The sequence below is a fragment of the Olea europaea genome, unplaced genomic scaffold (assembly GCF_002742605.1).
Source record: "Olea europaea var. sylvestris unplaced genomic scaffold, O_europaea_v1 scaffold1379, whole genome shotgun sequence".
Lineage (NCBI taxonomy): Eukaryota > Viridiplantae > Streptophyta > Magnoliopsida > Lamiales > Oleaceae > Olea > Olea europaea.
This window is the reverse complement of record NW_019231302.1, coordinates 38,300-65,527: the sequence shown is the minus strand read 5'-3', so window position 1 is coordinate 65,527 and position 27,228 is coordinate 38,300. Positions and strand designations below refer to the sequence as shown.

Sequence of the window (27,228 nt, the reverse complement as noted above, 5' to 3'; positions counted from 1 at the left end):
AAATAATAGGTGTCAAATTATTCTCCAAAAAAAAAGTTCTATGGCTAATATTTTTAAATTATTTATAATCAATCAAATTATTTTTTATTTATATATTTAAAAAAATTCTAATTTATTATCCACTTTTCACTATAAATCTCTATCTGTTTATAATTTATATTTTTAAACTCTTCTCAAACATAGTTTAAGATTGATTACAACGACAATCTATTCATGTAGCTAACTATATTATTGAGAATAAGATTGTATCTTGTAATGGATATAAAAGTAGGCTCAAACTTTGTACCAATAAATTTAGGATCAACAATATTAATTCTTTTTTCATTGCTTGGAACCATTCAAGTTTTCTGAATAAATACTATTTTACAAGAAAATCTCATATATGCAGAGATCTCAGTATCTAGATCAAACTGGCCCTAATGAGAAAATTCTATGTGATTTAGTGTTATATAAATCAATTATTAAAGAAAAAAATTGAAATTATTAATGATTGGACAAAATCAAGAAATCAACTGCATGGAAATTATAGGAAATCAAAGTTTTGGCAAATAGGTAGAAATGAGAATAGCATGCCGGTCACTTAAAAGAATAATTTCTATAGGTCTTGATGTAAGTCTAGATTCTTGAAAGTTCAATACCATTTCCCAATTCAATGCCAAGCGAACGATAACAAAAGAATAAGGACTCACGTTTTTACAATTTATTGGACGGAAATTTTATGTAGAGACCTAAGTGCTAAGTGTCAGGGACAATAAAAATATTCAACATGATTGTGGCATACTCCATCGGAACTCAAGTGCTACAAAAAATTAAAGTTTTTGGATACAATATATTCTAAAATGATTTGACAAATGTAAAGCTGAAAAATTAACAAGAAAAAAGCAAAATATACAAGCTAAATGGAGATTTCACTCAATCATATCTGAAATAAAAATGTTTTTCACATTAAACTTATAAAACAAGAAGCAAAAGTCTCGAAATTAATGATAAAAAAACACGTAGAATTATGACTTTAAAATGTGTAAATGCATCATCAGACTTGGAAAAGGAAATATTTTGAATTCCAGGTGATCATCAAAGGAAGAAGGCATTAGACCACATTGCATTGTGATTATTCTCACAAAATGGCAGCATCATTTCATCTCCATGTCCAAAAGAATTCATTTGCTGATGATCACTGGGATTGTTCGTCCAATCTGTGAACCATTGTGGCCTTTGCATGGCATCCATTGTTAAATCCACCGTCGATTTCTGCTCCTGCATATACAAATTACCTGTTGGTATGTGTGGTGACGGCGGCGCAACCTGCTGTGGAGGAGGAGGGGGAGCAGTAGTTTTTTTGAGCTCATCAATTCTCTTGTTAATCTCCTTCAAGTTCTGATCGAGCAACCACCCGAGATCATTCAAATCTGGCATCATCAAATTCTACAGCCCTACACCCGTCAGACACTGGTACATAACCGGAGTAATTTGCTTTTCTCTATTCTCCTTATGCTGCTTCTTAAGCTGCTCACTAGCTTTGGCGATTCTCTGCCTGATGAAACTCTCTTGATTCACCATTTTCTTGCTTTGTTCCATCTCCGGCATCCCCTTGAACTGCGCCAACACGCGATGGATGCCACGATTGTCCGGCCAAACCTCGGGCTGAGACTCATAAGAGCTATATATAATGGCACATATATCAATACCACAAAGGGTACTGAGTTCACTTAACTTCTTCATCAGACCCTTCTTCCTTTTCCTGAATGTTGCCTTTCTTGCCGAATCATTAGTGATGAAAGCGAGTTTCACTTTCTTCCTTGTCATATTTTGATATGTGGTTTCTTCTTCTAGGCATCCATTGCTATATATAATGTTGAATAAGATACTGAAATTCATTTTCAGGATTTTTTAATTTAATTTGTTTACTTGTAAGAAACACCAAGTTTATGGCAATAATTCATTGGACATTGATTGACAGTTTCAACTGAATTATTGCCCTTGATGCACTCTATTCAATTTTTGGATTCCATGGAAAAGATTAATAATTAAGTTCATGAAGATATTATACGCATATTAGTAATATACTTACACCATAGGTAACTGGAACGAGTATTCAATTTTTCCAATGAGTTAGGTTCCCTCGACTCTTCTTGCACCAACATACATCCAATTTTATGTCTAACTAGTTCAAAACCACAAACCAAAGGGTCACTCGTTTGTTTAATATTTAGTCCCAGTTTGACCCTTTTTTCTAAAATTTAATTTTCATCAAACTCATTTTATGAAACCCACAATTTGTTTTATTCATGCAGAGAAAATATGGGTATTAATTGAGAATAAATGCATTTATGTGAGTTTTTAAGGTGATAAAATAAATATTTTGAATACCATAGCAACACCTAGCGGCTATACTAAAGTTCGTATTAATGGAAATCAATTAAGGTTTTCAGTTGTTGATTACGATATTATCTGAGGAATTATTGCCCTTGATGCACGCACTCTATTCAATTTTGGATTTCATGTAAAATATTAATAATTAAGTTTATGAAGTGATTATAAAGCATATTACCAATATACTTACACCATAGGTAACTAAAACGAGTATTCAATTTTTCGTAGTATTTAGGCCTCTAACTTTATATTCCAATGAGTTAGGTTCCCTAGACTCTTCTTGCACCAACATGGAATTGGCTTGAGAATTGTGAGCCAGTGGGGACTCGCTATGATTTTGATGACGTTGCCATATATTGAGGCCAGAAAATGAGTTCTCTCTTATGAGTGATGCATAATTAGCTTCATTGCATGTAAAATCCGAAACCAATGTCCTTGGGGGCTGAGACTTACCTTTGATAAATTGCAGCTGAGTTCTTAAACTCAATGTTTCCGAATTTTTATGTTCGGACTATTAGTGCATAAGTTCAAGAGATGGGACTTCAACCTCCAACAATTTAAAATAAATGTGAATTTGATCTATCCTTGTAAATTGACAATGTATTTTTTTTCCCTGTTTTATGCTAAATTATCTCATGATTTCTTTTGAATTAGTGCAGGCAACTCTAGTTTTGTTTTTGGCAAGACACATTTCAGGAATTGTTGTGAATATTGGTTTACATCAAACTTGTGTTGTACCAAATAAGCTCTTTCTTCTTAATGCTATATCTTTTTTCTTAGAAGTATTTCACGTGATTTAGCATACCTGAATTTATTGACTTACTCATTAGATTAAAATTGTATCCAACAAGGCTAATTACAACGTGATCAGGTATTTTTACGTATAATTTTTTTCTTCTCATGAGCAACTGAACAAGCATTGGGAGATATCGTTTGCCCATTTCCGTTTTTCTTGTTTTTCTACTAATAGATTCACACATTTCAAGTTCATGTGTCCTACAATTTTTTGTGGAACCCACAATTTTTTATTCGTGCAGAGAAAATACGGCTATTAATTGAGAACAATTGTATTTATGTGAATTTTTCAGGTGACAATAAATATTTGGAATACCATAGCAACAGCTAGCTGCTATACTAAAGTTCGTATTAATGGGAATTAATTAATGATTCCATTTGTTGATTAAGATATTATCTGAGGAATTATTGCCCTTGATGTGCGCACTCTATTCAATTTTGGATTCCATGGGAAAGATTAATAATTAAGTTTATGAAGTGATTATAAGCATATTAGTGATATACTTACACCATAGGTTACTAGAACGAGTATTCAATTTTTCGTAATATTTAGGCCTCTAACTTTATATTCCAATGAGTTAGGTTCCCTCAACTCTTCTTGCACCAACATACATCCAATTTTATGACTAAACTAGGTCTAAACCACAAACTGAAGAGTCACTCGTTTGTTTAATATTTAACCCCTGTTGATCCTATTTTCTAAAATTTATTTTTCGTCAAAATGATTTTATGAAACCCACAATTTATTATTCATGCAGAGAAAATATAGGTATTAATTGAGAACGAATGTATTTACGAGAGTGTTTAATGTAATATTCTGACATTTCGTAGAATAGAATTTAATTTATGTATGTTACAATTTAATATTTTGAAAGTTTAGGGACTAAAGTATATATAAAGTAAATTTAAATTTAATTTTGATTAAAATGTAGGCATTGGCGGAGTGATAATAAGAATATGAATATTGGGCTCATTGGGTAGATTATAATTAAAGATGCATATTAGGCTCGAGAAAAAGTTAATTTGGATTAGCGGAGCCTGAGATATCGAGGTCGAAAGATGTAACCTTAAATTATATTTTAATTGTGTTATTTAATGAATTTAAAACTCTATGAAGGTGGCACGTGTATAGAGTGGCATTGGTAGGATTTAATTGATTAAATAATGATTTTATAAGAAAATGAAAGGGAAAGATGAGGGAAGCCACGTTCCTAATGGTTAAAACTAATTCCCTTGTATATATATGGTGCACTGCCACGTGTAAGATATAAATTATTTTTTTTTAAATTGTGGGCAGTTGGCAAGATTGGGTCAAGTTTCTGTTTCAACTATTTTGATCCATATTTCTTTCCCCACTCCCACACGTTTCCTCATTTTTTTTATATAGATATTTTTATTATATCATATGAAAACAATAGCTTTCATTCACTTCACTGTAATATTATTGCACGATAAGGCAGAAAGAAAAGAAAAAATAGTTTGCAACGTGATTTCGGGTTTTCTTATTCCAAGAAATTGTTGGAGCGTGAACCTTGTTTTAACTTCTAAAATTTAAGCAGTTTAACAAGGTAGGATATGAGGTGCAGTATTTTTTTAATTTCCCGTTTAATTATTTTGGCTACACGTGGACGAATTTCATATTTATGAAAGTTAAAGTTATGATATTAATGCTATGATATGAATGATATGGTCATTCCGGTACAATGAAATGAAATGATATGATATGATGTGAGCTCTTACCGAATTTAAAGTTATGCGATGGTATGATATTCTGACACTTGTGTTAAAATTATTTTTCGGGATCGCACCATTAATGTGATATCCTACTGAGTATTCCCATGTACTCACCCTTTTCCTACACCTCATAGGTTAGATCGGGTCCTGTTGGAGCGTGGTTGTGCCTCATTTGCTGGACGAGGATTTATAATTTTAACAAGTAATTTTAGTTCATTACCATAGACATCCTATTTTAAAAATTAAGTTATCATTTATGTTTATTTGCTACATGGATGTTTTTTTTTTTAAATCATTTTAAATAGAGCTCGAACTATATGTTACTGCTTTTATCAATTTTAATGGTTAAAAGAAAATTGATTAACTGTCAAGTTCACGTCAAAGACTTTTGCATTTTTCTAAGGCATCTACAACCTTTTCAAGATTTATAACATGCATGGCCAAAACAATGATTCTGTACTTGTCACACCAAATTTTCAATTGTCTGCCTACCACAGTTAACTTTATGCAGTGGAGTTGTATTATTCATTTGTACTTTGAATTGGATTTTATGATAAAAATATTCATAACCCATATTCACTAATCATGCTAGTATAAAAGTTGTTAAATACGCACAAATGTTATTTCATTTTATATACTGTTCAACTTAAATATTATTTCTTACACCAATGTCACTGTTTAATAATAATTGAATATTTTCTTACTGACAAATTCATTTCAAAGAAGTAAATGTAAATCTCATAGCCATGTTATGTAACGTGTTTGGATTTTCTCAATGAAAATAAGTTTTTAAAAGTATCCTTGTCTTTTATCACCTGTTAGTTAAAATTCTTTAGTTAAAATGTTTAGTTGGCCATGAACACATCGAAATATACTCATTTACTCCTAGCAGATTAGATTTCTAGAATGTGCCAGAGGATAATTTAAAATTTATTAATCATGTGGATTCCAATTTATTAATCATGTGGTTTCCAATAAATTTGATCCTTTTATAATAAAGTTGGTAGCGACTAAAATAAAAAAATAATAATAATAATAAAATAAAATAAAAATTTTGGATTGTTACAGTTTGGTATCAGAGCGTAGGATTAATTTCCTGTAGACTCATGTGTATTTTCATAATTTGGTTTTAAAAAAAAAAGGACGTGAACGTCACTGTTCACTGTATGGCAGTTCACTGTTCACTGAACAGTAGCACTGTTCTCGTGAACAGTGATGTTCACTGTTCACGTGAACAGTTTAAAAAAAAAATGGTGTGATTGTTTAAATAGTTTATGTGGGTATATATTTATATACTTACTAGAAATACCTTTCTTAGAATAAATTTTGTGTTTAGCCACAATAATCACTAAATTACTTAGTTACTAGATTTTTTTTCAAATGTATGAAATTTTATAATAGTCCATGCAGTAGTATATGGTATTTTCTAGTAGCTAAAATCTCGATATAATTCCCCATGTAAAAAAAAAAAAAAAAAAAAAAAAAAAAATATATATATATATATATATATACACACACACACACACTGGATTTTATACGTTTTAAATATTAGGTGTAATAAAATGTTTATTTGTTTCCTTGCGTAGTATTTGTTAAAGGTTAACATTTTTTGAAGATTTATGAATTTAACAATAATGACAAATTTAAAATTATTAAATATATGAATGGTCTTTGGCACTCAACGACCACCCTCCGACGACTCTAAGGTATGTAAAAGGGTAAGAACATGAATACACTTGGGTGTTTTGCATAAGTTATATATTTTAAATTACCTACTTCTATATTTTTAAGACATGCACTTTGTTTTCTCCACTAAATTGATAATATGTATTATGATAAAAACAAGTATAACGTGATAGACTGAGTGCTGAAATGTGATCGTAACTTCATATTAAATTTTAGGAAATGGCACCACCTACTCATACGAATTTGATGCGTGATTTACTACGAGCGGTACAAGAGTTGAGCAGGCAAAATCAAGCACCTCCACCACAAAATGCACCGCCACAGCAGAATGCACTGCATTTAGCCCCTGGAGTTGTCTCAGTGGTTGAGCAGTTTCGTAGGTACAAGCCTTCCACTTTTGACAGTAATTCTAAACCACTGGTTGTCAAAGAGTGGATAAGAGGTCTGGAGCGCATATTTCGACACATTGCTTGTACTGATGCACAGAAAGTGTTATGTGCAGAATTTATGTTGATTGGAGCAGCTAGTCACTGGTGGGAATCTGTTTCACGTACAAGGATAGAAGAGCAGCAATGTAATCTAACTTGGGAGCAGTTTAAAGACGAAGTGATGGCAAAATATTTTCCACAAGCTTTAAGGGACTTCAAGGAATCAGAATTTCTGCAGCTCAGACAGGAGAACATGTCACTTACTGATTACGAAAGGCAATTTGAGAAACTCTCAAGGTATGCCCCGCACTTGGTGGATACAGAAGTTAAGAAGATTAGGAGGTTCGAGAATGGACTGCGCCCTGAGATCAGCATGATCATTATGTCCCATCGTTTCACCTTATCTCGTGAAATGTTGGAGAGCGCTCACGCTATTTCATATCAGAGGACCTCATTTGAACAGTATGCCCAGCAAAGTAAAGATTCGTTTGGAAAAAGGAAGTGGAGTGATCAAAGAAAAAATAGATGCAACTGGCAGAATAAAAGGCCAAGCACAGGAATTCGCATTAGTGGGACGAGTGGAAGTATTACACCCTGTTCTAAGTGTAATAAACTCCACAAGGGTGAATGCTTGCTCGGGAAGAACGTGTGCTTTAGGTGTGGTAAGCCCGGACACATCGTTCTCAACTGTCCAGAGCCTCTAAAGAAGAAGGATGATGATCAAGACCCAAACAAGAAAGGAAAGGCCCGAGTTTTCGCACTAAATCAGCATGAGGCGGAGCAAGATCCGAAAGTGATAGCAGGTATTTATTTTTTTTAACATTCCTGCTTATGTTCTTTTTACCTAGGACTAAACATTGTTCGTTTCTATCCTTTGGCTGCCAGTCTAACACTATGATTACAAAAGCAGGAATTCTGTTATTATCCAATGTGCCTACTTACGTACTTTTTGATTTCGGGGCTACCAATTCTTTTATATGTGCATCTTTTGTCGCTAGGTCCAACTATGCATGTGTTAGAACGGATAATGAATTAGAGGTTAGCATCCCGTCAGGAAAAACTCTTTGCACAAACCAGATGACTAAATCTATGAAGTTAGAGATTGAAGGAAAAATATTGGAAGCAGACTTATACCTCTTGGAAATGAAAGATTTCGATGTTATTTTAGGCATGGATTGGTTAGGACTTAATCATGCAACCATTCGATGTCACGAAAAAGAAGTGCAATTTCATAGACTAGGAGAGGAAGAGTTCCATTTCTTTGGAGCAAAGTTCAAATTCCTACCTCGTCTTATATCAGCTATACAAGCGAAGAAGATGTTGAGGAAAAAGTCATGCCAGGGATTCTTGGTTAGCATTATTGGTTCTCAACATATAGAGACGACTGTTAACGATATCAATATCGTGCGAGACTTTGCAGATGTGTTCCCAGAAGATTTGCCAGGCATTCCACCAGGTAGGCAAGTGGAATTTACAATTGATTTGATTCCTGAAGCAGCACCAGTATCCAAGGCCCCGTATAGAATGACACCGAAAGAACTTCAAGAATTGAAGTTGCAATTGGAAGAATTGCTAGAGAAAGGTTTCATTCGACCGAGTGTATCTCCTTGGGGAGCTCCTGTACTTTTTGTCAAGAAGAAGGATGGGAGTATGAGGATGTGCATTGACTACCGAGAATTGAACCATCTGACCATCAAAAATAAGTATCCGTTGCCAAGAATAGAAGATTTGTTTGACCAGTTAAGGGGGTGCATCAGTGTTTTCAAAGATCGACTTGAGGTCAGGATATCATCAACTGAAAATCAGGGCAAGCGATATACCGAAAACTGCTTTCAGGACTCGGTATGGGCATTATGAATTCACTGTTATGCCTTTTGGTTTGACCAATGCTCCAGCTGTATTTATGGATCTCATGAACAGAGTGTTCCATCAATACTTAGATCAGTTTGTCATAGTATTTATTGATGACATACTCGTATACTCCAAAGATAGGAAGCAGCATGAGGAACAACTCCGAGTAGTGCTTGAGACTTTGAGGAAGGAGAAATTATATGCTAAATTCAAGAAGTGTAAATTTTTGCTTGATCGCGTAGGTTTCCTTGGTCACGTGGTTACCACCCAAGGAATCAAAGTAGATCCTGCTAAAGTGGAAGCAATAACAAATTGGCCAAGTCCGACCAGTGTGGGTGAAGTCCGTAGTTTCTTAGGATTGGCTGGCTATTACAAAAGATTCATTGAAGGCTTCTCAACAATAGCAGGGCCGATGACTCAGTTAACAAGAAAGGGTGTGAAGTTTCAGTGGACGGAAAAATGTGAAAAATGTTTTCAAGAACTTAAGCAGAGGCTAGTCTCAGCTCCTGTATTGACGATACCTGAAGGTTCAGAGGGATTTGTGATCTATAGCGATGCCTCCAAGCAAGGTTTGGGTTGTGTACTGATGCAGTATGGAAAAGTGGTGTCTTATGCCTTGAGACAGTTGAAGCAATATGAACAAAACTATCCAACGCACGACTTGGAGCTTGCAGCGGTAGTTCACGCCTTAAAGATATGGCGTCATTATCTCTATGGTGGGAAGTGTGAAATTTATACAGACCACAAGAGTCTTAAATACTTCTTCACACAGAAGGAACTGAATATGAGACAGAGAAGATGTTTGGAACTAGTGAAAGATTACGACTGCACGATTCATTACCATCCGAGTAAGGCTAACGTAGTTGCAGATGCCTTAAGCAGAAAGACAGGATCACAATTAACAGTTCTACCCACAGTGCAGAAACACTTGATAAGGGACTTTGAGAAATTGAGATTGAAAGTTATCACACCACCAACTCAGACTACAGCAAGAATAAGAGCGTTTATGATTCGGCCTACTCTTCAGGATCGAATCAAGGAGGCACAGAATAAGGATCCATTTCTAAAGAAGATAAAGGCTGAGGTTGGCACAAACAAACGTATAGGATTTGAAATGTCTACAGATAACGCGCTGATTTTCAAAGGAAGGTTATGTGTACCTAAAGATGAAAGTATAAGAAATGAAATACTAGAAGAGGCTCACTCTACCCCGTATTCAGCACATCCAGGTGGCACGAAAATGTATCGAGATCTTCGAGATACATTTTGGTGGAGAAATATGAAGAGAGGAATTGGTCAGTTCATTGAAAAATGTATTATCTATCAGCAGGTCAAAGCAGAACACCAAAGACCATCAGGACTACTGAAACCGTTGGACATTCCAGAATGGAAGTGGGAACACATAACGATGGACTTTGTGGTAGGCCTCCCAAGGACAGCAAAAGGTCACAATGCTATCTGGGTAATGGTTGATCGTTTGACGAAGTCAGCCCATTTTCTACCAATCAAGGTAAACTTCAACATGGAACAGTTTGCACAGCTATACATCAAAGAGATAGTCAGACTGCATGGAGTTCCAGTCACTATTGTTTCAGATAGAGATCCGAGGTTCACGTCCAAATTTTGGAAAAGTTTACAGACAGCCATAGGGACGAAACTAAAGTTTAGTACTGCTTATCATCCATAAACAGATGGGCAGTCAGAAAGAACCATTCAAACCCTTAAGGATATGCTGAGGGCATGTGTTTTGGATCTTGGAGGTAGTTGGAAGACACACGTGCCTTTAGTGGAGTTTGCTTACAACAATAGCTTCCAGGCCACTATAGGTATGGCCCCTATGAAGCTCTTTACGGTAGGAAGTGCAGATCCCCTATCCATTGGGATGAGGTCGGAGAGAATAGAATTTTGGGTCCTAAAATCATTGAACGAACAGTTGAGGCAGCTGACAAGATTAGAGCTAGAATAAAGACAGCACAAGATCGACAAAAAAGTTATGCGGATAGTAGGAGAAAGGATTTGGAATTTAGTGTGGGTGACAAAGTTTTCCTTAAAGTAGCACCCATGAAGGGTGTATTGAGATTTGGCAAGAAGGGAAAATTGAGACGGCGATTTATTGGACCTTTCGAGATCCTTGAAAGAATTGGTGTTGTGGCTTACCAACTTGCCTTACCACCTAAACTTGCAGCAGTGCATAACGTATTTCATATATCGATGCTTAGAAAATATGTTCATGATCCCAATCATGTAATAAGTTATCAAACAGTGGACGTACAAAGAGACTTATCATATGAAGAAACCCCGATGATGATTTTGGATAGAAAGCTACATCAACTCAGAAACAAAGAGGTTTCCTTGGTTAAGGTCCAGTGGCAAAATCATGGACTTGATGAGTCAGCTTGGGAGAAAGAAGAGTAGCTTAAAGCCAAGTATCCAGAGCTCATTGATTAACCAAGGTAAATTTTCGAGGACAAAAATATTTTAAGGAGGGGAGATTGTAATATTCCAACATTTTGTAGAATAGAATTTAATTTATGTATGTTATAATTTAATATTTTGAAAGTTTAGGGACTAAAGTGTATATAAAGTAAATTTAAATTTAATTTCGATTAAAACGTAGGCATTGGCGGAGTGATAATAAGTATATGAATATTGGGCTCGTTGGGTAGATTATAATTAAAGATGCATATTAGGCTCGAGAAAAAGTTAATTTGGATTAGCGGAGCCTGAGATATCGAGGTCGAAAGATGTAACCTTAAATTATATTTTAATTGTGTTATTTAATGAATTTAAAACTCTATGAAGGTGGCACGTGTATAGAGTGGCTTTGGTAGGATTTAATTGATTAAATAATGATTTTATAAGAAAATGAAAGGGAAAGATGAGGGAAGCCACGTTCCTAATGGTTAAAACTAATTCCCTTGTTTATATATGGTGCACTGCCACGTGTAAGATATAAATTATTTTTTTTTAAATTGTGGGTAGTTGGCAAGATTGGGTCAAGTTTCTGTTTCAACTAATTCGATCCATATCGCTTTCCCCACTCCCACACGTTTCCTCATTTTTTTTATATAGATATTTTTATTATATCATATGAAATCAATAGCTTTCATTCACTTCACTGTAATATTATTGCACGATAAGGCAGAAAGAAAAGAAAAGATAGTTTGCAACGTGATTTCGGGTTTTCTTATTCCAAGAAATTGTTGGAGCGTGAACCTTGTTTTAACTTCTAAAATTTAAGCAGTTTAACAAGGTAGGATATGAGGTACAGTATTTTTTTAATTTCCCGTTTAATTATTTTGGCTACACGTGGACGAATTTCATATTTATGAAAGTTAAAGTTATGATATTAATGCTATGATATGAATGATATGGCCATTCCGGTACAATGAAATGAAATGATATGATATGATGTGAGCTCTTACCGGATTTAAAGTTATGCGACGGTATAGTATTCTGACACTTGTGTTAAAATTATTTTTTCGGGATCGCACCATTAATGTGATATCCTACTGAGTATTCCCATGTACTCACCCTTTTCCTACACCTCACAGGTTAGATCGGGTCTTGTTGGAGCGTGGTGGTTCGATGCGTGGTTGTGCCTCATTTGCTGGACGAGGATTTATAATTTTAACAAGTAATTTTAGTTAATTGCCATAGACATCCTATTTTAAAGATTAAGTTATCATTTATGTTTATTTGCTACATGGATTTTTTTTTAATTCATTTTAAATAGAGCTCGAACTATATGTTACTGCTTTTATCGATTTTAATGGTTAAAAGAAAATTGATTAACTGTCAAGTTCACGTCAAAGACTTTTGCATTTTTCTATAGCACCTACAGCCTTTTCAAGATTTATAACATGCATGGCCAAAACAATGATTCTGTACTTGTCACACCAAATTTTCAATTGTCTCCCTACCACAGTTAACTTTATGCAGTGGAGTTGTATTATTCATTTGTACTTTGAATTGGATTTTATGATAAAAATATTCATAACCCATATTCACTAATCATGCTAGTATAAAAGTTGTTAAATACGCACAAATGTTATTTCATTTTATATACTGTTCAACTTAAATATTATTTCTTACACCAATGTCACTGTTTAATAATAATTGAATATTTTCTTACTGACAAATTCATTTCAAAGTAGTAAATGTAACTCTCATAGCCATGTTATGTAACGTGTTTGGATTTTCTCAATGAAAATAAGTTTTTAAAAGTATCCTTTTCTTTTGTCACCTGTTAGCTAAAATTCTTTAGTTAAAATGTTTAATTGGCCATGAACACGTCGAAATATACTCATTTACTCCTAGCGGATTAGATTTCTAGAATGTGCTAGATGATAATTTAAAATTTATTAATCATGTGGTTTCCAATAAATTTGATCCTTTTATAATAAAGTTGGTAGCGATTAAAAAAATAATAATAATAATAATAAAATAAAATAAAAATTTTGGGTTGTTACATTTAAGGTGACAGAATAAATATTTGGAATACCATTGCAACAGCTAGCTGATATACTAAAGTTCGTATTAATGGAAATTAATTAAGGTTTCCTTTTGTTGATTAAGCTATTATCTGAGGATATATGTGGGTAATCATGAAATAAACATGAGTAAATTATGGAAAGAAAAGAGTAACCGAGTAGCAATGAATCCAAATTTATTGGACTCATCTCTCAGTAGCCACTATCGTCCCAACCCTAACACCACCTCCTTTGACATATATTTTCTCTTTTTTTAACATTTCTGTTAGCAAAATTGATTGTCTTGAGAATATGTAGTGTGTAACTCATTCATAATAAATTTACTAGGAAGAAAAGGGTAACATTATTTTTATCTTAAAAATGAAAACTGGCTACCTTAATTATTTAGACCCTTTTTGGTGGTCTTTAATTTAATTTACTGTATTCCTCATATTCATTTTTACATATTTGCGCAATAAAATATTTTACCCGTAAATTCAATACTTTTTCTACTTTTACAACTCCTCCTGAGGGAGGTGAAGTATACCCAAAATGCTCACAGTTATAATTTATAACAATAGATTTGGAGAAGACATCATTTCTTAAAATATATTCGTTGTGAATGAGATTAAAGAGGTACTTCCGGATAAGAATTGAAGTCATAAAAAAATAAAATAAAATAAAATCGACCAATTGGAGGGAAAATTAGAATAATAACTTGTGAAAGCACGAAGAAGTTTAATTTTCTTCTGACCAAAATTTCTTGATGAAACACATCTAATTTGCCTCATTGATTTTACATTTCCTGAAACTAAACAAACACGTGAAACTATAGAAGAAATAAGTTTTATATAGTCATGCTAACAAATAATAAAAAGACTAATCTAACTTTAAAACTACTAACTAATTTTTTCCTGGCTGGTTTCGGATTCTTGATAGCAGACTTGTTGAACAGAGGTTGGCAAAGAGCTAGGGATGGGGATTGTGAGCTGTATGGAATTTTCTTATCCAGCCAGTATTGCCACAATCTTCGGCCTGATGTTAGTCTCGATGCTTTCCAGCTTCTGAATCAGCTTTTCTTCATTATAGTTCGATGCCGGTTTTCAAAACGAATAAGCCAGCATGATTAATGCTATGAACATAAGTAACACCATTAGGGCTAATCCACCAAAAAGGTAAGGCATTGGAGAACTCCAATTCCAAAAATGACCTTGGAATTGTAGTGTTTGTACTTGTAGGCATCATCTCTCTCCCGGAAGGATATTCGTATGTAAGATTTGCTTCTTCAAGAGCAATATCAAAAATATTCTTACGAGAAATTGATTATAAATTGATAATATTTCTAAAGTAGTAATTTATTTTTCTCATAAAGTAATAAATTTCATTCAAGCTTAATTCACACAAATATTGTTGGGAATTTACTTAACATGTATAGTGGAATTTAAACAAAATTTTCAATTCCCATCAAGGATCTTCTTTGTGCTTATATAGAAATTGTGATAAAGAATTATATCTTTAATGAATTACTTGAAGAACACTTCTAATCTGCAATCAATAGTTATCAATTGTCCAGCCTTCAATGAAAATCTCCATCGGAAAAAAGATTGAGAGAACTAGGTTTTTTATTTCTTGTGCTAGCAAGAATTTAATCATATTCTCTTATGAATTTTCAAACTTAGCAGCATATTAATATAAGTCTAATTGGGATTGACCCGTCTTTTAAACGTAATCCGGTCTAATATTTAATTAATTCAATCAATTAAATTTGGCCATGAATTAATTAATTTGGACATATTGGCAAGCAAGTCAATTTATCGATTACCCCAACACTTGTCAACTAATTAATTGGTAAATCTTATTCTTTCAGTTCTTTTTGTTTGTGACTCATTAGGTTCCCGATCATGATGTCTAACAACATGAATTATTATTTGGGTTTACGTGGCTTCCCTTCGTGTTTTCTTGAGCAGCCAATTTACCATTTTAATTTTCCAACAATTTGACCATTCCATTTGGGGCTACGTGGCTTCCCTTCCTTCTACATATCACCATCTAGGTTAAGTTGGAATTTCTTTTCTTTTTGAGTGCAAATGCACGAAGAACAAGCTTGTTTGATTTGTACTTATGATCTTGGCAAAAAATTTAAAGCGTTGAACCGATAACATGTTATTAAATTAAAAGAACAAGAAAGAAAAATAGAAAAGAAAATTGTATTGAGAGAGTCAAAACTCAAGTTAGTTTTATAGGGAACGCTCCATATTTATTATAAGGATCCATATATCACACTATTTAATTTTTAGAAGCATAAGAAATTCAATCCCTATTTTAACAAGTGACGATCAATAACCAATTTTCAATAAAAAGAACAAACATCATATAAAAATTCTTTGGATTAAAGAATCTTCCCGTTTTTCATTTAATATCCATTTGAATTCTCATTTCGCATCACTATTGATTCAATGATAAGACATGCCAAATAATAAAATAAAAGAACCATTGAATTTTGGTTTAATACATTACTCAATTATAATAATATACAACATCAATTAATGATATATATTTTAGAAATTTAGTATGTTCATTTTTCCAATTTAGTAGAGAGAATAAATTACTAACAAAAGTAAAATTTATCCCTACGTATAACATAAAATTAGCTCTTCTGAGCTTCTAGTCAGATACACAAAATATGATATTGTATAAATATAATCGCTGTCATTTTTTTCTTTTTCCTTAAAGGAGTTGTAATATGTTTAATTTGATAGTTAATGTACGTTGTGTACCAAAAATGATTGAAAAAAGAATGTTCTATTGTCATTTTCTAAACATAAAAAGCATTAATAATTTTCTGTCGTTATAACACAATTAATAATGATTTATATAATAACATCCATACAGTACGATCAAAATATCTATTAAAAATTAACTCTAGTCAACAATCGATGTTTAAATCAACGATGTCAAATAGTTCAAAGGAATTTAGATATCTAAATGAACCACGTCATATTTTAACAATTAAATTTAAAATTTCAATTTTGACCAAAGTTCAATAATTCAAATAACGTGCTTTTAATATTCAAACTAAATAATTTAAATTCAAGACTTTAGCTTTATTCTTTTCTTGCAAATCGCAAATCAAAAAATATGAATCATTCAATGTAAACTTTTAAATATATATTTGCACTTATTCAAGTTTCATATTCTCGAAGATGGAGAAAACTAGTATAACTAATTTAATGAAATAATAACAATCGGTACATGATGAATGACAGAATTTGCATATGATCAAAGCCTTTTTTTTTCCCTCCAAGTCTATGAAATAATAATTTGCGACTACTTCTCATCAAAATGATTAAATTTCATTAACTTAGCAAAGAACAATAAACAATTTTTTTTTTTTGGCGTGAGACATAAGAAAAAAATGTACTTTTAAACTTATGATACATATCGGGATTGGTAACATTTCAGAAGCATAAAGTGATCTTATTCGAGAATTAAAAACTTATAAATTTATGCTCTTTAAGAGCAATATTACAATATTCTTCAATATATTGTAATGATCATGTGTAAAAGTAAAGTCAAGAACTAGATGAGGTAAGTTAGTGATTGAGTCGTTGAATGAGTCCAAGATGTCCAAGAAGATCGCATATGATCATCAAAATGCAATAAGAAGTTTAAATGATATCAAAGAGCCACACAAATTATGTTCCAAATTCTCAGTCATAACTACCAACACATTTCTCACATAGGAAACATTGGAATTTGGACAAGGCTTTCTCGAATAATTGTAGCCTTTATCTTTCCAACGCATTTTAAATCATTCGGACATCGGGAGATAAAATTATGATGAAAATACTGGTGACTACTTAACTGTCGCTTGATTCTAGCTGGTTTCTCTCTCGAGTGAAAAAATAGAATGTCTCTTGCTCGATTCTCGCTAGCTCCTCACTCAAGAGACAATCTTAGGTTCAAAACACCCTAATACATATTTTTGAAGTATTTTACTCGCACATACTACTTAAACACCTTCAAATATAAATACCCAAGACCTAGCACAAATTTTATGTGGTTGATGATTTTATTTCACTTTCATATCATCCTTTGAAGATCCAAGAACATATTCTCTCATTGATTTCAATCCTTTAAGTCTTGAATTCATACAACAACATATTGGAAAAACACGAAAGATCTAAAATCCAAAACATCCACTTCCTTAATACAACAAGGAATGAACTTTCTCAATTGAAACTTCAGAGGCTTCTGAAGATTGAGGAAGGTTAGACTATAAGCGCAGGTATAAGAATATAAATAGGTGATTCTTAGAGTTTCACTTGGAAGAAACAATTGTAAAAGATTGGTAAGCTGGAGGAGGGTGTAGTATCTTGGAGATTACAGGAAGTAGATCGGAGAGTCCAGTAGAGTTGGCTAGGTAGCATCTAACATTGATAGTCATTGTCTATAGTAGAGGTAACTGGCTTGTTCCAGGAGTTTTTACCTAGTCGAGGTTTCTCTATCATCATGTTGTGTTATTTACTATTTTCTTATTATGAACTACGACAATTCAACTTAGGATAATTGGATTGTTTGATAACTATTAAAAAGTGACTTGTTGCTTTTAATAGAATAATTCTGCACGTAAGGTCAACCTAAATAGCTAAGTAATAGAACTTTCAAGGGTTATCAAAGCCTAAATATGTGTCTTGACCTTATTTGTCTAGATTAGTGGTTCACTATCTGTACAATCATACTTTGATGGTGCCAATTATGCCTAATAGTAAAATTTATCCCTACGTATAACATAAAATTAGCTCTTCTGGAGCTTTTAGTCAGATACACAAAATATGATATTGTATAAATATAATCGCTGTCATTTTTTTCTTTTTCCTTAAAGGAGTTGTAATATGTTTAATTTGATAGTTAATGTACGTTGTGTACCAAAAATGATTGAAAAAAGAATGTTCTATTGTCATTTTCTAAACATAAAAAGCATTAATAATTTTCTGTCGTTATAACACAATTAATAATGATTTATATAATAACATCCATACAGTACGATCAAAATATCTATTAAAAATTAACTCTAGTCAACAATCGATGTTTAAATCAACGATGTCAAATAGTTCAAAGGAATTTAGATATCTAAATGAACCACGTCATATTTTAACAATTAAATTTAAAATTTCAATTTTGACCAAAGTTCAATAATTCAAATAACGTGCTTTTAATATTCAAACTAAATAATTTAAATTCAAGACTTTAGCTTTATTCTTTTCTTGCAAATCGCAAATCAAAAAATATGAATCATTCAATGTAAACTTTTAAATATATATTTGCACTTATTCAAGTTTCATATTCTCGAAGATGGAGAAAACTAGTATAACTAATTTAATGAAATAATAACAATCGGTACATGATGAATGACAGAATTTGCATATGATCAAAGCCTTTTTTTTTTTTTCCCTCCAAGGCTATGAAATAATAATTTGCGATTACTTCTCATCAAAATGATTAAATTTCATTAACTTAGCAAAGAACAATAAACAATTTTTTTTTTTTGGCGTGAGACATAAGAAAAAAATGTACTTTTAAACTTATGATACATATCGGGATTGGTAACATTTCAGAAGCATAAAGTGATCTTATTCGAGAATTAAAAACTTATAAATTTATGCTCTTTAAGAGCAATATTACAATATTCTTCAATATATTGTAATGATCATGTGTAAAAGTAAAGTCAAGGACTAGATGAGGTAAGTTAGTGATTGAGTCGTTGAATGAGTCCAAGATGTCCAAGAAGATTGCATATGATCATCAGAATGCAATCAGAAGTCTAAATAATATCAAAGAGCCGCACAAATTATGTTCCAAATTCTCAGTTATAACTTCCAACGCATTGCTCACATAGGAAACATGAGAATTTGGACAAGGCTATCTAAAAAATAACTGTAGCCCTTATCTTTCCAATGCATTTTAAATCACCTAAATCGGACATCGGAAGATAAAATTATGATGAAATTACTGGTGACTACTTGGCTGTCGCTTGATTCTCGCTGGCTTCTCTCTCAAGCGAAAAAATAGAATGTCTCTTGCTCGATTCTCGCTAGCTCTTCACTCAAGCGACAATCTTAGGTGCAAAACACCCTAATACACATTTTTGAAGTATTTTACTCGGCCCATACTATTTAAACACCTTCAAATATAAATACCCAAGACCTAGCACAAATTTTGTGTGGTGGTTTATTTTATTTCACTTTCATATCATCCTTTGAAGATCCTTTCATTGATTTCAATCCTTTAAGTCTTGAATTCATACAACAACATATTGGAAAAACACGAAAGATCTAAAATCCAAAACATCCACTTCCTTAGTACAACAAGGAATGAACTTTCTCAATTGAAACTTCAGAGGCTCCTGAAGATTGAAGAAGGATGGACTATAAGCGTGGGTATATGAATATGAATAGGTGATTCTTAGAGTTTCACTTGGAAGAGATAATTGTAAAAGATCGAAAAGCGGGAGGAGGTTGTAGTATCTTGGAAATTATAGGAAGTAGATCAGAGAGTGCAGTGGAGTTGGCTAGGTAGCATCTAACTATACCAGTCATTGTCTATAGTGGAGATAACTGGCTTTTCCAAGAGTTTTTACCTAGTTGGGATTTCTATATCATCATGCTGGTGTTATTTACTATTTTCTTATTATAAACTACGACAATTCAACTTAAGATAATTGGATTGTTTGATTAACCAATTAAAAACTATTAAAAAGTGACTGGTTGTTTTTAATAGAATAATTTTCACACATAAGGTCAAACTAAACCAGCTAAGTTATAGAACTTTCAAAGGGTATCAGAGCCTAAATACGTGTCTTAACCTTATTTGTCTAGATGAGTGGTTCATTGTCCGTCCCGTCATACTTTGATGGCACCAATTATGCCTATTGGAAAGTTAGGATGAGAGTGTTTTTAAAGCTAATGGATGAACGGATTTGGTTGAGCACGGTAAATGGTAGAAGTGTCTTTAGTACAATTGTAGACAACTTAGAAACCCCCACTCCCACCGCTAATTGGTGTAAAACTAATTTGGATGAATGTAATTGGAACAACAAAGCCTTACATGCCTTATTTTATGTCCGTATCCCATGAAGAATTTAGGAGAGTAACCTTGTGTGATGTAGCTAAAGAAGTTTGGGATATTTTACAAATCACTGATGAAGAGAATAAGAAATATATTGCCTTCACTGCTAGGATTAGAAGTAGATCTGACAAGGGCGGTGAGAAGGCTGAGGGTATGATAGTAATGAGAAATTAGATTCTAAAAGTGAGGAAGATATACATGAGGCTTATTATGAAATGTATGTGGAGTGTATTAAGATTATGACTAAGAATAAAGCCCTGTGTGCTAAGGTCAAGGAACTTGAGCTTGAGAGAGAGAAATATTTAATTGACCTTCTTGAATCTACCTCAACATTAAGTGAATTGAAATCAATGAATGAATCTTTTGATGCTCCGGTTAGTAATCTTACAAGTGAGCTTGAGAAGACCTCTAGGAAAGCTAGTTAGCTGACTGTTGAGAAAGAGTTGTTAAAAATCTAGGTTAAGAACCTTATGATGGATCTACAATATTCTATGTTTCAAATCCTTGTCTTTTCTAGTGAATCTAAAAAGCTAGATTACATCTTAGGAATAGCAAGTCGGCTGTTAATAGGGGATGTATAAGTTTAAAAGAGAATACTGCTAGTGCTTCAAAGACCACTCTTATCACTGCCACTGACCAGCCTAAACATATGCCTAACTCCAAACATAAGAATAAAGCATATGTAGGACTTAGCCCTACTCAACAGCGTAAGACCCATCATCCTAGGAATAGACGTTAGTGATCACACAACTTTAGTCCTAGGTTTATCCCTACATGCTTTCATTATGGCAATTTAGGACACATATGGTTTAGGTGACGTCAATTCCTGCACAGAAATAGGAACCAGAATTTTAATTGAAGCAAAAATCAAGAGTTTGTCAGTCAGATTGACTACCTCACTAATTAGGTGAGTCAATTGACACAGATGACTAAGAACATTCTGGTCACTAGGCAAGTTTTGGTAAATAAGAGTAATAGGAAAAATTCTGAAATAGATCACAGTGCTCTTAAAGGTAAGAGCGTTCCTTTACCTAACTGATTAGGTAAACCTCGGTGCATGCCTGTACTTTACTGCTGTGAGTCATTGATCTATGCATGCATCCCATTTTGTTTTATTTGCTTTTTAGATAGTAGTTTCATGCATATGCATTTTCATTATAATTGTATTGGCACGTGCACATTTTTTGTTCTTTGTGTGATTTTTTTTTTTTTGTGCTTAGAGCGTTCTTGTGTCCATGTATGACCTTTGTTTATGAGCAATTCGAAAGAATTAATAGAATTCGAAATATAAAATAGAGAAGTGTAACAAAAAGAATTTCAAATGTCATGTGACGTCCAAGCCCGTTGCTCTGTAAGACCTCCACACAAACCCTCGGTCACCGAGCGTATATTTTCCATTGTTTGTTTAGGTTGCTATGGAATACTTACTATAGGTGTCTTCGTGTATCAACTGCACTATATACACTATCATATTGTAAGTAGGACTTAACCGCGTGTGTGAGCTTTGGGATGGAAGTCACTTGTTAGTAAGTTGACTTTGAACATGAATTGGCCAAATTTGTTAGACCTAGGCTCAAGTATATCCCCTCATAATAAATGGCTCAATATTTTATGTCTTTCTTCGGAGCCTATTTAACTTGAACAATTAAGCCTGCAAGGCTTCTCATAACCTGGTGCCTAAGGTCAACTGACTTGGATTAATCAGCCTAAAGCTCGTTACAGGTGTCATCCTAGTCATTTAATGGAGAAGAACCTATACTTAAAATATAAAAATGATGTTTAAAATGTTGAAAAAAAAATGAGAAAATTTGATATAAGCTCCAAGTGAGGGGGGGGGGGGGGGGAAATGGAAAGAAACTGTGCATGTAAAAAAAGAGCATAATTTTAAAGGACTTTTCTGTAAAGAAACTGCAGCAGACTGCTGTAATTTTCCTTCTTTTATGATTTTGACAAATGTAATCTTTTGAAGGATGTTTTTACATGATTTTTCAAGATAAATGGCACTTTTAAAATATAAGATTGAAATCGTTATCTTGAAAATTTTACCTTATGTAAACATTTTTGTGGGATGATTTTTCTTGTGCATAAAATTGATTTTTGAGCCTTTTATGATTCATTGCCAAATAATGAAGCGTATTACTTTTACATATGAGATTAAAGCGTCTAAGTCTAATGTCTTCAATGAAGCTCTTCTTCTTGATGTGCATGCTTGACTATACTTTGACTTTGATTTCGATAGCAATCTTCACAACCTCAATTTTACTTCTGTGTCAATCGTCGTTTGTGAATTACTTGGTTTCAAACTTTGTATCTTCTATCTTATTGATTTGCAATATTCTCTATCAGCACTCGAATTCAATTTGTTAGAAATAGACACAATTTGTTTATGATAATCTAAACGAGAAGTCAATCATAGGTCAACAATTTCTCCCTTTTTGATTATGACAAACAAGATGATTTGCAATATAAACATTAAACAAGTTGATGAGGCACAAATTAACAAGGAACATAGGTTTTGAATCTTTCACGTATATTTCTCCTATCGTTTTCACTTATATTTCCCTTATCAACATGCATATAAAATTTTATAAATTCAATCATGTAAAAAATTTTATGAGTTCCTCCTTACAATGTTCCCTCTATTTTGCATAATCATCTGCCCATCTTCCTTCTTACAATGTTTTCCTTATTTTGCATAATTATCTGCCCATTGTCCCCCTTTTTGCATAAGAAAAAAGAAGTAATAGTATAAATTAAATTTACAACGAAGTCAACCATAGAGAATTGATTCATAAGATACCGTGCAAAAATTAAAGTGCGAAACTTTATATTGCAAAAACGAAAAAAACATAAGACAAATTGAAAATATGACAATGAAAAGTAAACTAAGGCACCGGAGGTGGTGGCAGCGACGGGAAACGAGCATAGAACTCGGTGAAAAATGCATTCTGTTGCGCTTGTGTCTCTACCTATCAATCCTGGATAACAGTCTACTGTGCCTGAATGTGAAGGAGTAGGCTACCCAGGTGGTCGATGGATAAGGTGAGAGAATTAATGCGCCTGTGAAAGAGATTATACTGCTCATTAGTGAATGTAAAACGACCTCCCAAAGGACGAGGTGCATTGGAGCTGGGAATGTCAGAAGTGGAAGCTGGGATTCCAGGCTCGTCCTCGGCTCATCTTAGGCTTCTTCTTCGAAAAGTAGTGTTGAGGGACCTGAGATGAGGTCGAATCCTTTTGTTTGAGCCACCCATTGACCATGTGATTTAATGATTTTCATGCATTTTAGTGTTTGTATGTTTATAGTTTCAATGTGACGGAGTTCAACAAAAGCTTCATCTTGCAATGGAACATGAAAGTGTTTGACAAATTTGGTAAGAAGCATGGCGCAGGATAAGGCCTTGGCATATCATGAATAATGCACAAGTTTCATAAGACCTAATGCAATGGTTGGGAAATCTAATTTTCAACCAACAAGGAATGAATAGAGAAAAAAGGTCAAAATAATTTACTTCGTCCCGATGTTCCTTCCTAGGACAAATAATACAGGTAATGATATTTTACAAGATTTACATGATAGGGTTAGTTGATTACACTAATTTTGGTAATGTTGGAAAATTTGACAAAACAAGATGAAATTAGATTAGGGCTCGAATTTCGGGGAAAGGGTGAAATGTGAAGGAGAAATTTGAACTTTTGAGTGAGATGAGATATAGTAAGAGTGGGTTTGTAGATTTGATGGTCAATTGATTAAGGGAAACAACCAGGTGAAGAGTATGGAGAAGCTGTGAGAGGAGAAATGTGAGGGAAATGAAGAGGAGATGAAGAAGAAGAGTCATGATCCTGTTTTTAAAAATTATGATTTTAGAGTGTATCGGACGTCCAGTGCATTTATTGGATGTCCGATAAGACAATGCTTGAAGCTACTGTTAATCCGGACATGGATTCCAAATCGTCCGGTTGGACTTGTCCGGTACCTTTCAACTATATCGAACAGTCTGTTAGACTAGTCCGATAATTTTTCCATGGTTATTCCCAAATTGAACATAATAAAATGTTAAAAGCTCATGCATGCAAAAAATAAGCAATAGGAGAATTTAAGCTCATTGCACTTCATTTCATCAATAATTCTTGAACTTCTTTGAAATATATGAAAATGGATCGTGCACTCGAGATTTGGTGAGGATATCGGTCAATTGGTCCTAGATTTTTATGAATTATAACATGATATCTCCCTTTTTCAGCTTGATCTCTAAGAAAGTGGTGTCGAATTTCCATGTGTTTAGCTCAAGAGTGCAAAATGGGATCTTTAGACAGGTTGATGGCACCAATGTTATCACACATAATAGGCACGTGATTGTAAGATAGGTGACAATCACAAAGCATTTGTTTCATCCAAAGTGTTTGTGCATAACAACTTGCGGCCGAAATGTATTCTACCTCGATAGTAGATAATGTAATGAAATTTTGTTTCTTGCTAGACCAAGAGACAAGTGGAAAGCCTCGAAAGTGACAATTTCAACTAGTGCTTTTACAATCAATATTACATCCGGCCCAATCGGCATCCGAATAGCTGATCAAGTTAATATAGGTGCCCTTGGGATATCAAAGTCCTAAGGTTCTACTTCCACTAAGATATCAAAAAATTCTTTTCACGGGACGTAAATGTGATTCCTTAGGATTAAATTGAAATCTAGCACATAGACATACAATAAACATGATGCTGGTCTATTCGCAATTAAATAAAGAAGGGAGCCGGTCATACCTCAGTATTTGGTTACGTCAATGGGAACACCTTCTTCATCCTTGTCAAGTTTTATGGATGTCCTCATAGGAGTGTTCGTTGGCTTTAGACCGTCAATTCGAACCTTTTGAGCATGTCTAATATGGACTTATTTTGATTTATGAAAATTTCGTCATTTGTTTGTTTAATTTGAAGATTGTTGATGAATTTTAGTTCTCCCATCATGCTCATTTCAAATTCCTTACTCGTGCATTTTGAAAATTCTTCACAAAAATGGATATTAGTTGCACAAAAAATAATGTCATTAACATAAATTTGAACAACAAGCATATCTCCCTTATGAGTTTTAACAAAAAAAGTGTAGTAACCACTTTTCCAATCGAGAAATCATTTGAAAGCAGAAATTTGCTCAAACGCTTGTACCAACCTCTTGGAGCTTGCTTCAAGCCGTAAAGAGCTTTTCTAAGATTGAAAATATGATTCGAATACTTGTGATCTTAAAAATCAGGAGGTTGTTCAACAAAAACTTCATCTTGAATAAATCCATTTAAAAATGCACTTTTAACATCCATTTGATAAAGCGTAAAACCTTTATAACAAGCAAATGGATGGGTTCTAACCTAGTTACCAGTGCAAAATGTTCCTTCAAAACCGATTCCTTCTTCTTGATTGTAACCTTGAGTCACTAATATAGCCTTATTTCATAGTTTTGCTAGGTAGTTGGAAACCAAATGGGATTCGTACCTTGATTTGCTCCAGGATAATTATGCAGAAGGGCACGTAACTTATTAATTATATGGCTAATTTTTCTTTGTTGTTATGATAGTTAGAAACTTCATTTTTTTAATTGCACTTATAGTTTTAATTGAGTTGAGGTATGTGTTTTAATTGAAGTTTGTCTTTCAGTCCAAAGCTTATTGAACATTTAGATGTAAATTGTGATCATTTAGAGGCAAAACTATGTATTGGGATTAAGTTTGCAATTTACTCGGTCATTGAAATTTTTTCTCATGGCATGAACATTGAAGCATTTTGCATTTTTTCTTTTCTACTTCATTGTAGTGTATATATTGTAGTGTATCTTTCGTTGATGATGTGCAATTTATAGAATTAAAAATGTAAGCTCCGATGCTTCAATTTTGGAGAAATGTCAACCCTGTTGATCTTATCTGGGAAAAGAAATGGTCAGCTATTAATATGAAACCCCAGAGTAGGTACTAGAGTCTCATGGAGTAACTCCTAAAGATATTGAAGGCACTAATTACTGAAACTATGCTCTTTTGTTTCTCTTTGCTAATTAAGGCATAACTTGTGCTATTGAGCGGTGTGATGGAAGTGATACGGGCATTACACATGCTGAGTTTATTGGAAACATTTTTTCTAAGTATCGTATTGGGGTTAAATTAGTTGCAACCTGTTTAGTGTTCTTTGAAATTAAATTTGTTGTCAACCCTAAACTGTTTTCATGGAAATATAATATATCAGTGAACTAATTTTAGTTGAAGTTAGTGTTATTTACTTAGATATAAGTAGCTTGGCCTTTATTATTTTTTCTCCTCTTGTTTATTTCATTGCTTTTTTATTAGGTGGGTCTTTAATTTACAATGACAAATTTGTTGACAACCCTAACCTTTTTTCATGAAATCTTATATATCAGTGAACTAATTCTAGTTGAAGTTTGTGTTATTAACTTAGATATAAGCAGTTTGGCCTTTTTTTATTCTTTCTCCTCTTGTTTATTTCATTGCTCTTTTTTTTTTTTTTTTTTTTTTTTTCAGATGGGTCTTTATTTAACGATGACAAATTTGAATAATGCTGAACCACATCATTGTTTTGTCCACATATTACACACGTCCATGGATTTTTCAATGAATGTCCACGGATGTAAGTTCATTAAGTCCAATCCTGATTTGCCTGCAGAAGTGACTTTCATTTACTTGTTTTTTTCTCATACCCCATTGTATTTGGTTAATTTAATAATTCATTTGAAAAGATTGTTATAATTTTCATCAAATCA

At 33.2% G+C, this 27,228-nt stretch overlaps 2 protein-coding genes and 1 pseudogene across 2 annotated transcripts; 2 read left to right on the top strand and 1 right to left on the bottom strand.

Annotated features, from left to right (window-relative positions):
* Positions 1-1,074: 1,074 nt before the first annotated feature.
* On the bottom strand, positions 1,075-1,806 carry LOC111375454 (annotated as a pseudogene).
* A 4,760-nt stretch (positions 1,807-6,566) lies between these two features.
* On the top strand, positions 6,567-8,873 carry LOC111375453. Its single transcript, XM_022998278.1, has 3 exons — positions 6,567-6,608; positions 6,805-7,819; positions 7,927-8,873. The coding sequence occupies exons 1-3, from the start codon at positions 6,567-6,569 to the stop codon at positions 8,871-8,873; spliced, it is 2,004 nt and encodes a 667-aa protein (XP_022854046.1).
* Positions 8,874-10,389: 1,516 nt separating this feature from the next.
* On the top strand, positions 10,390-14,469 carry LOC111375452. The gene is made up of 4 exons (XM_022998276.1): positions 10,390-10,475; positions 10,694-11,278; positions 12,422-12,504; positions 14,282-14,469. Exons 1-4 carry the CDS (start codon positions 10,390-10,392, stop codon positions 14,467-14,469), a joined length of 942 nt encoding a protein of 313 aa, XP_022854044.1.
* The last annotated feature ends 12,759 nt before the right edge of the window (positions 14,470-27,228 follow it).

What these genes read in the sequence shown, in the direction of transcription:
- LOC111375453 (XM_022998278.1), top strand. Translation starts at nt 6,567, where the DNA reads ATGGTCTTTGGCACTCAACGACCACCCTCCGACGACTCTAAG. An exon ending in CACCCTCCGACGACTCTAAG is followed by an intron (nt 6,609 to 6,804) that starts GTATGTAAAAGG and finishes ATTAAATTTTAG; the next exon opens with GAAATGGCACCACCTACTCA. An exon ending in AGATCCGAAAGTGATAGCAG is followed by an intron (nt 7,820 to 7,926) that starts GTATTTATTTTT and finishes TTACAAAAGCAG; the next exon opens with GAATTCTGTTATTATCCAAT.
- LOC111375452 (XM_022998276.1), top strand. Translation starts at nt 10,390, where the DNA reads ATGGAACAGTTTGCACAGCTATACATCAAAGAGATAGTCAGACTGCAT. An exon ending in TCAGCTTGGGAGAAAGAAGA is followed by an intron (nt 11,279 to 12,421) that starts GTAGCTTAAAGC and finishes TACACCTCACAG; the next exon opens with GTTAGATCGGGTCTTGTTGG. An exon ending in AGGATTTATAATTTTAACAA is followed by an intron (nt 12,505 to 14,281) that starts GTAATTTTAGTT and finishes TCTTGATAGCAG; the next exon opens with ACTTGTTGAACAGAGGTTGG.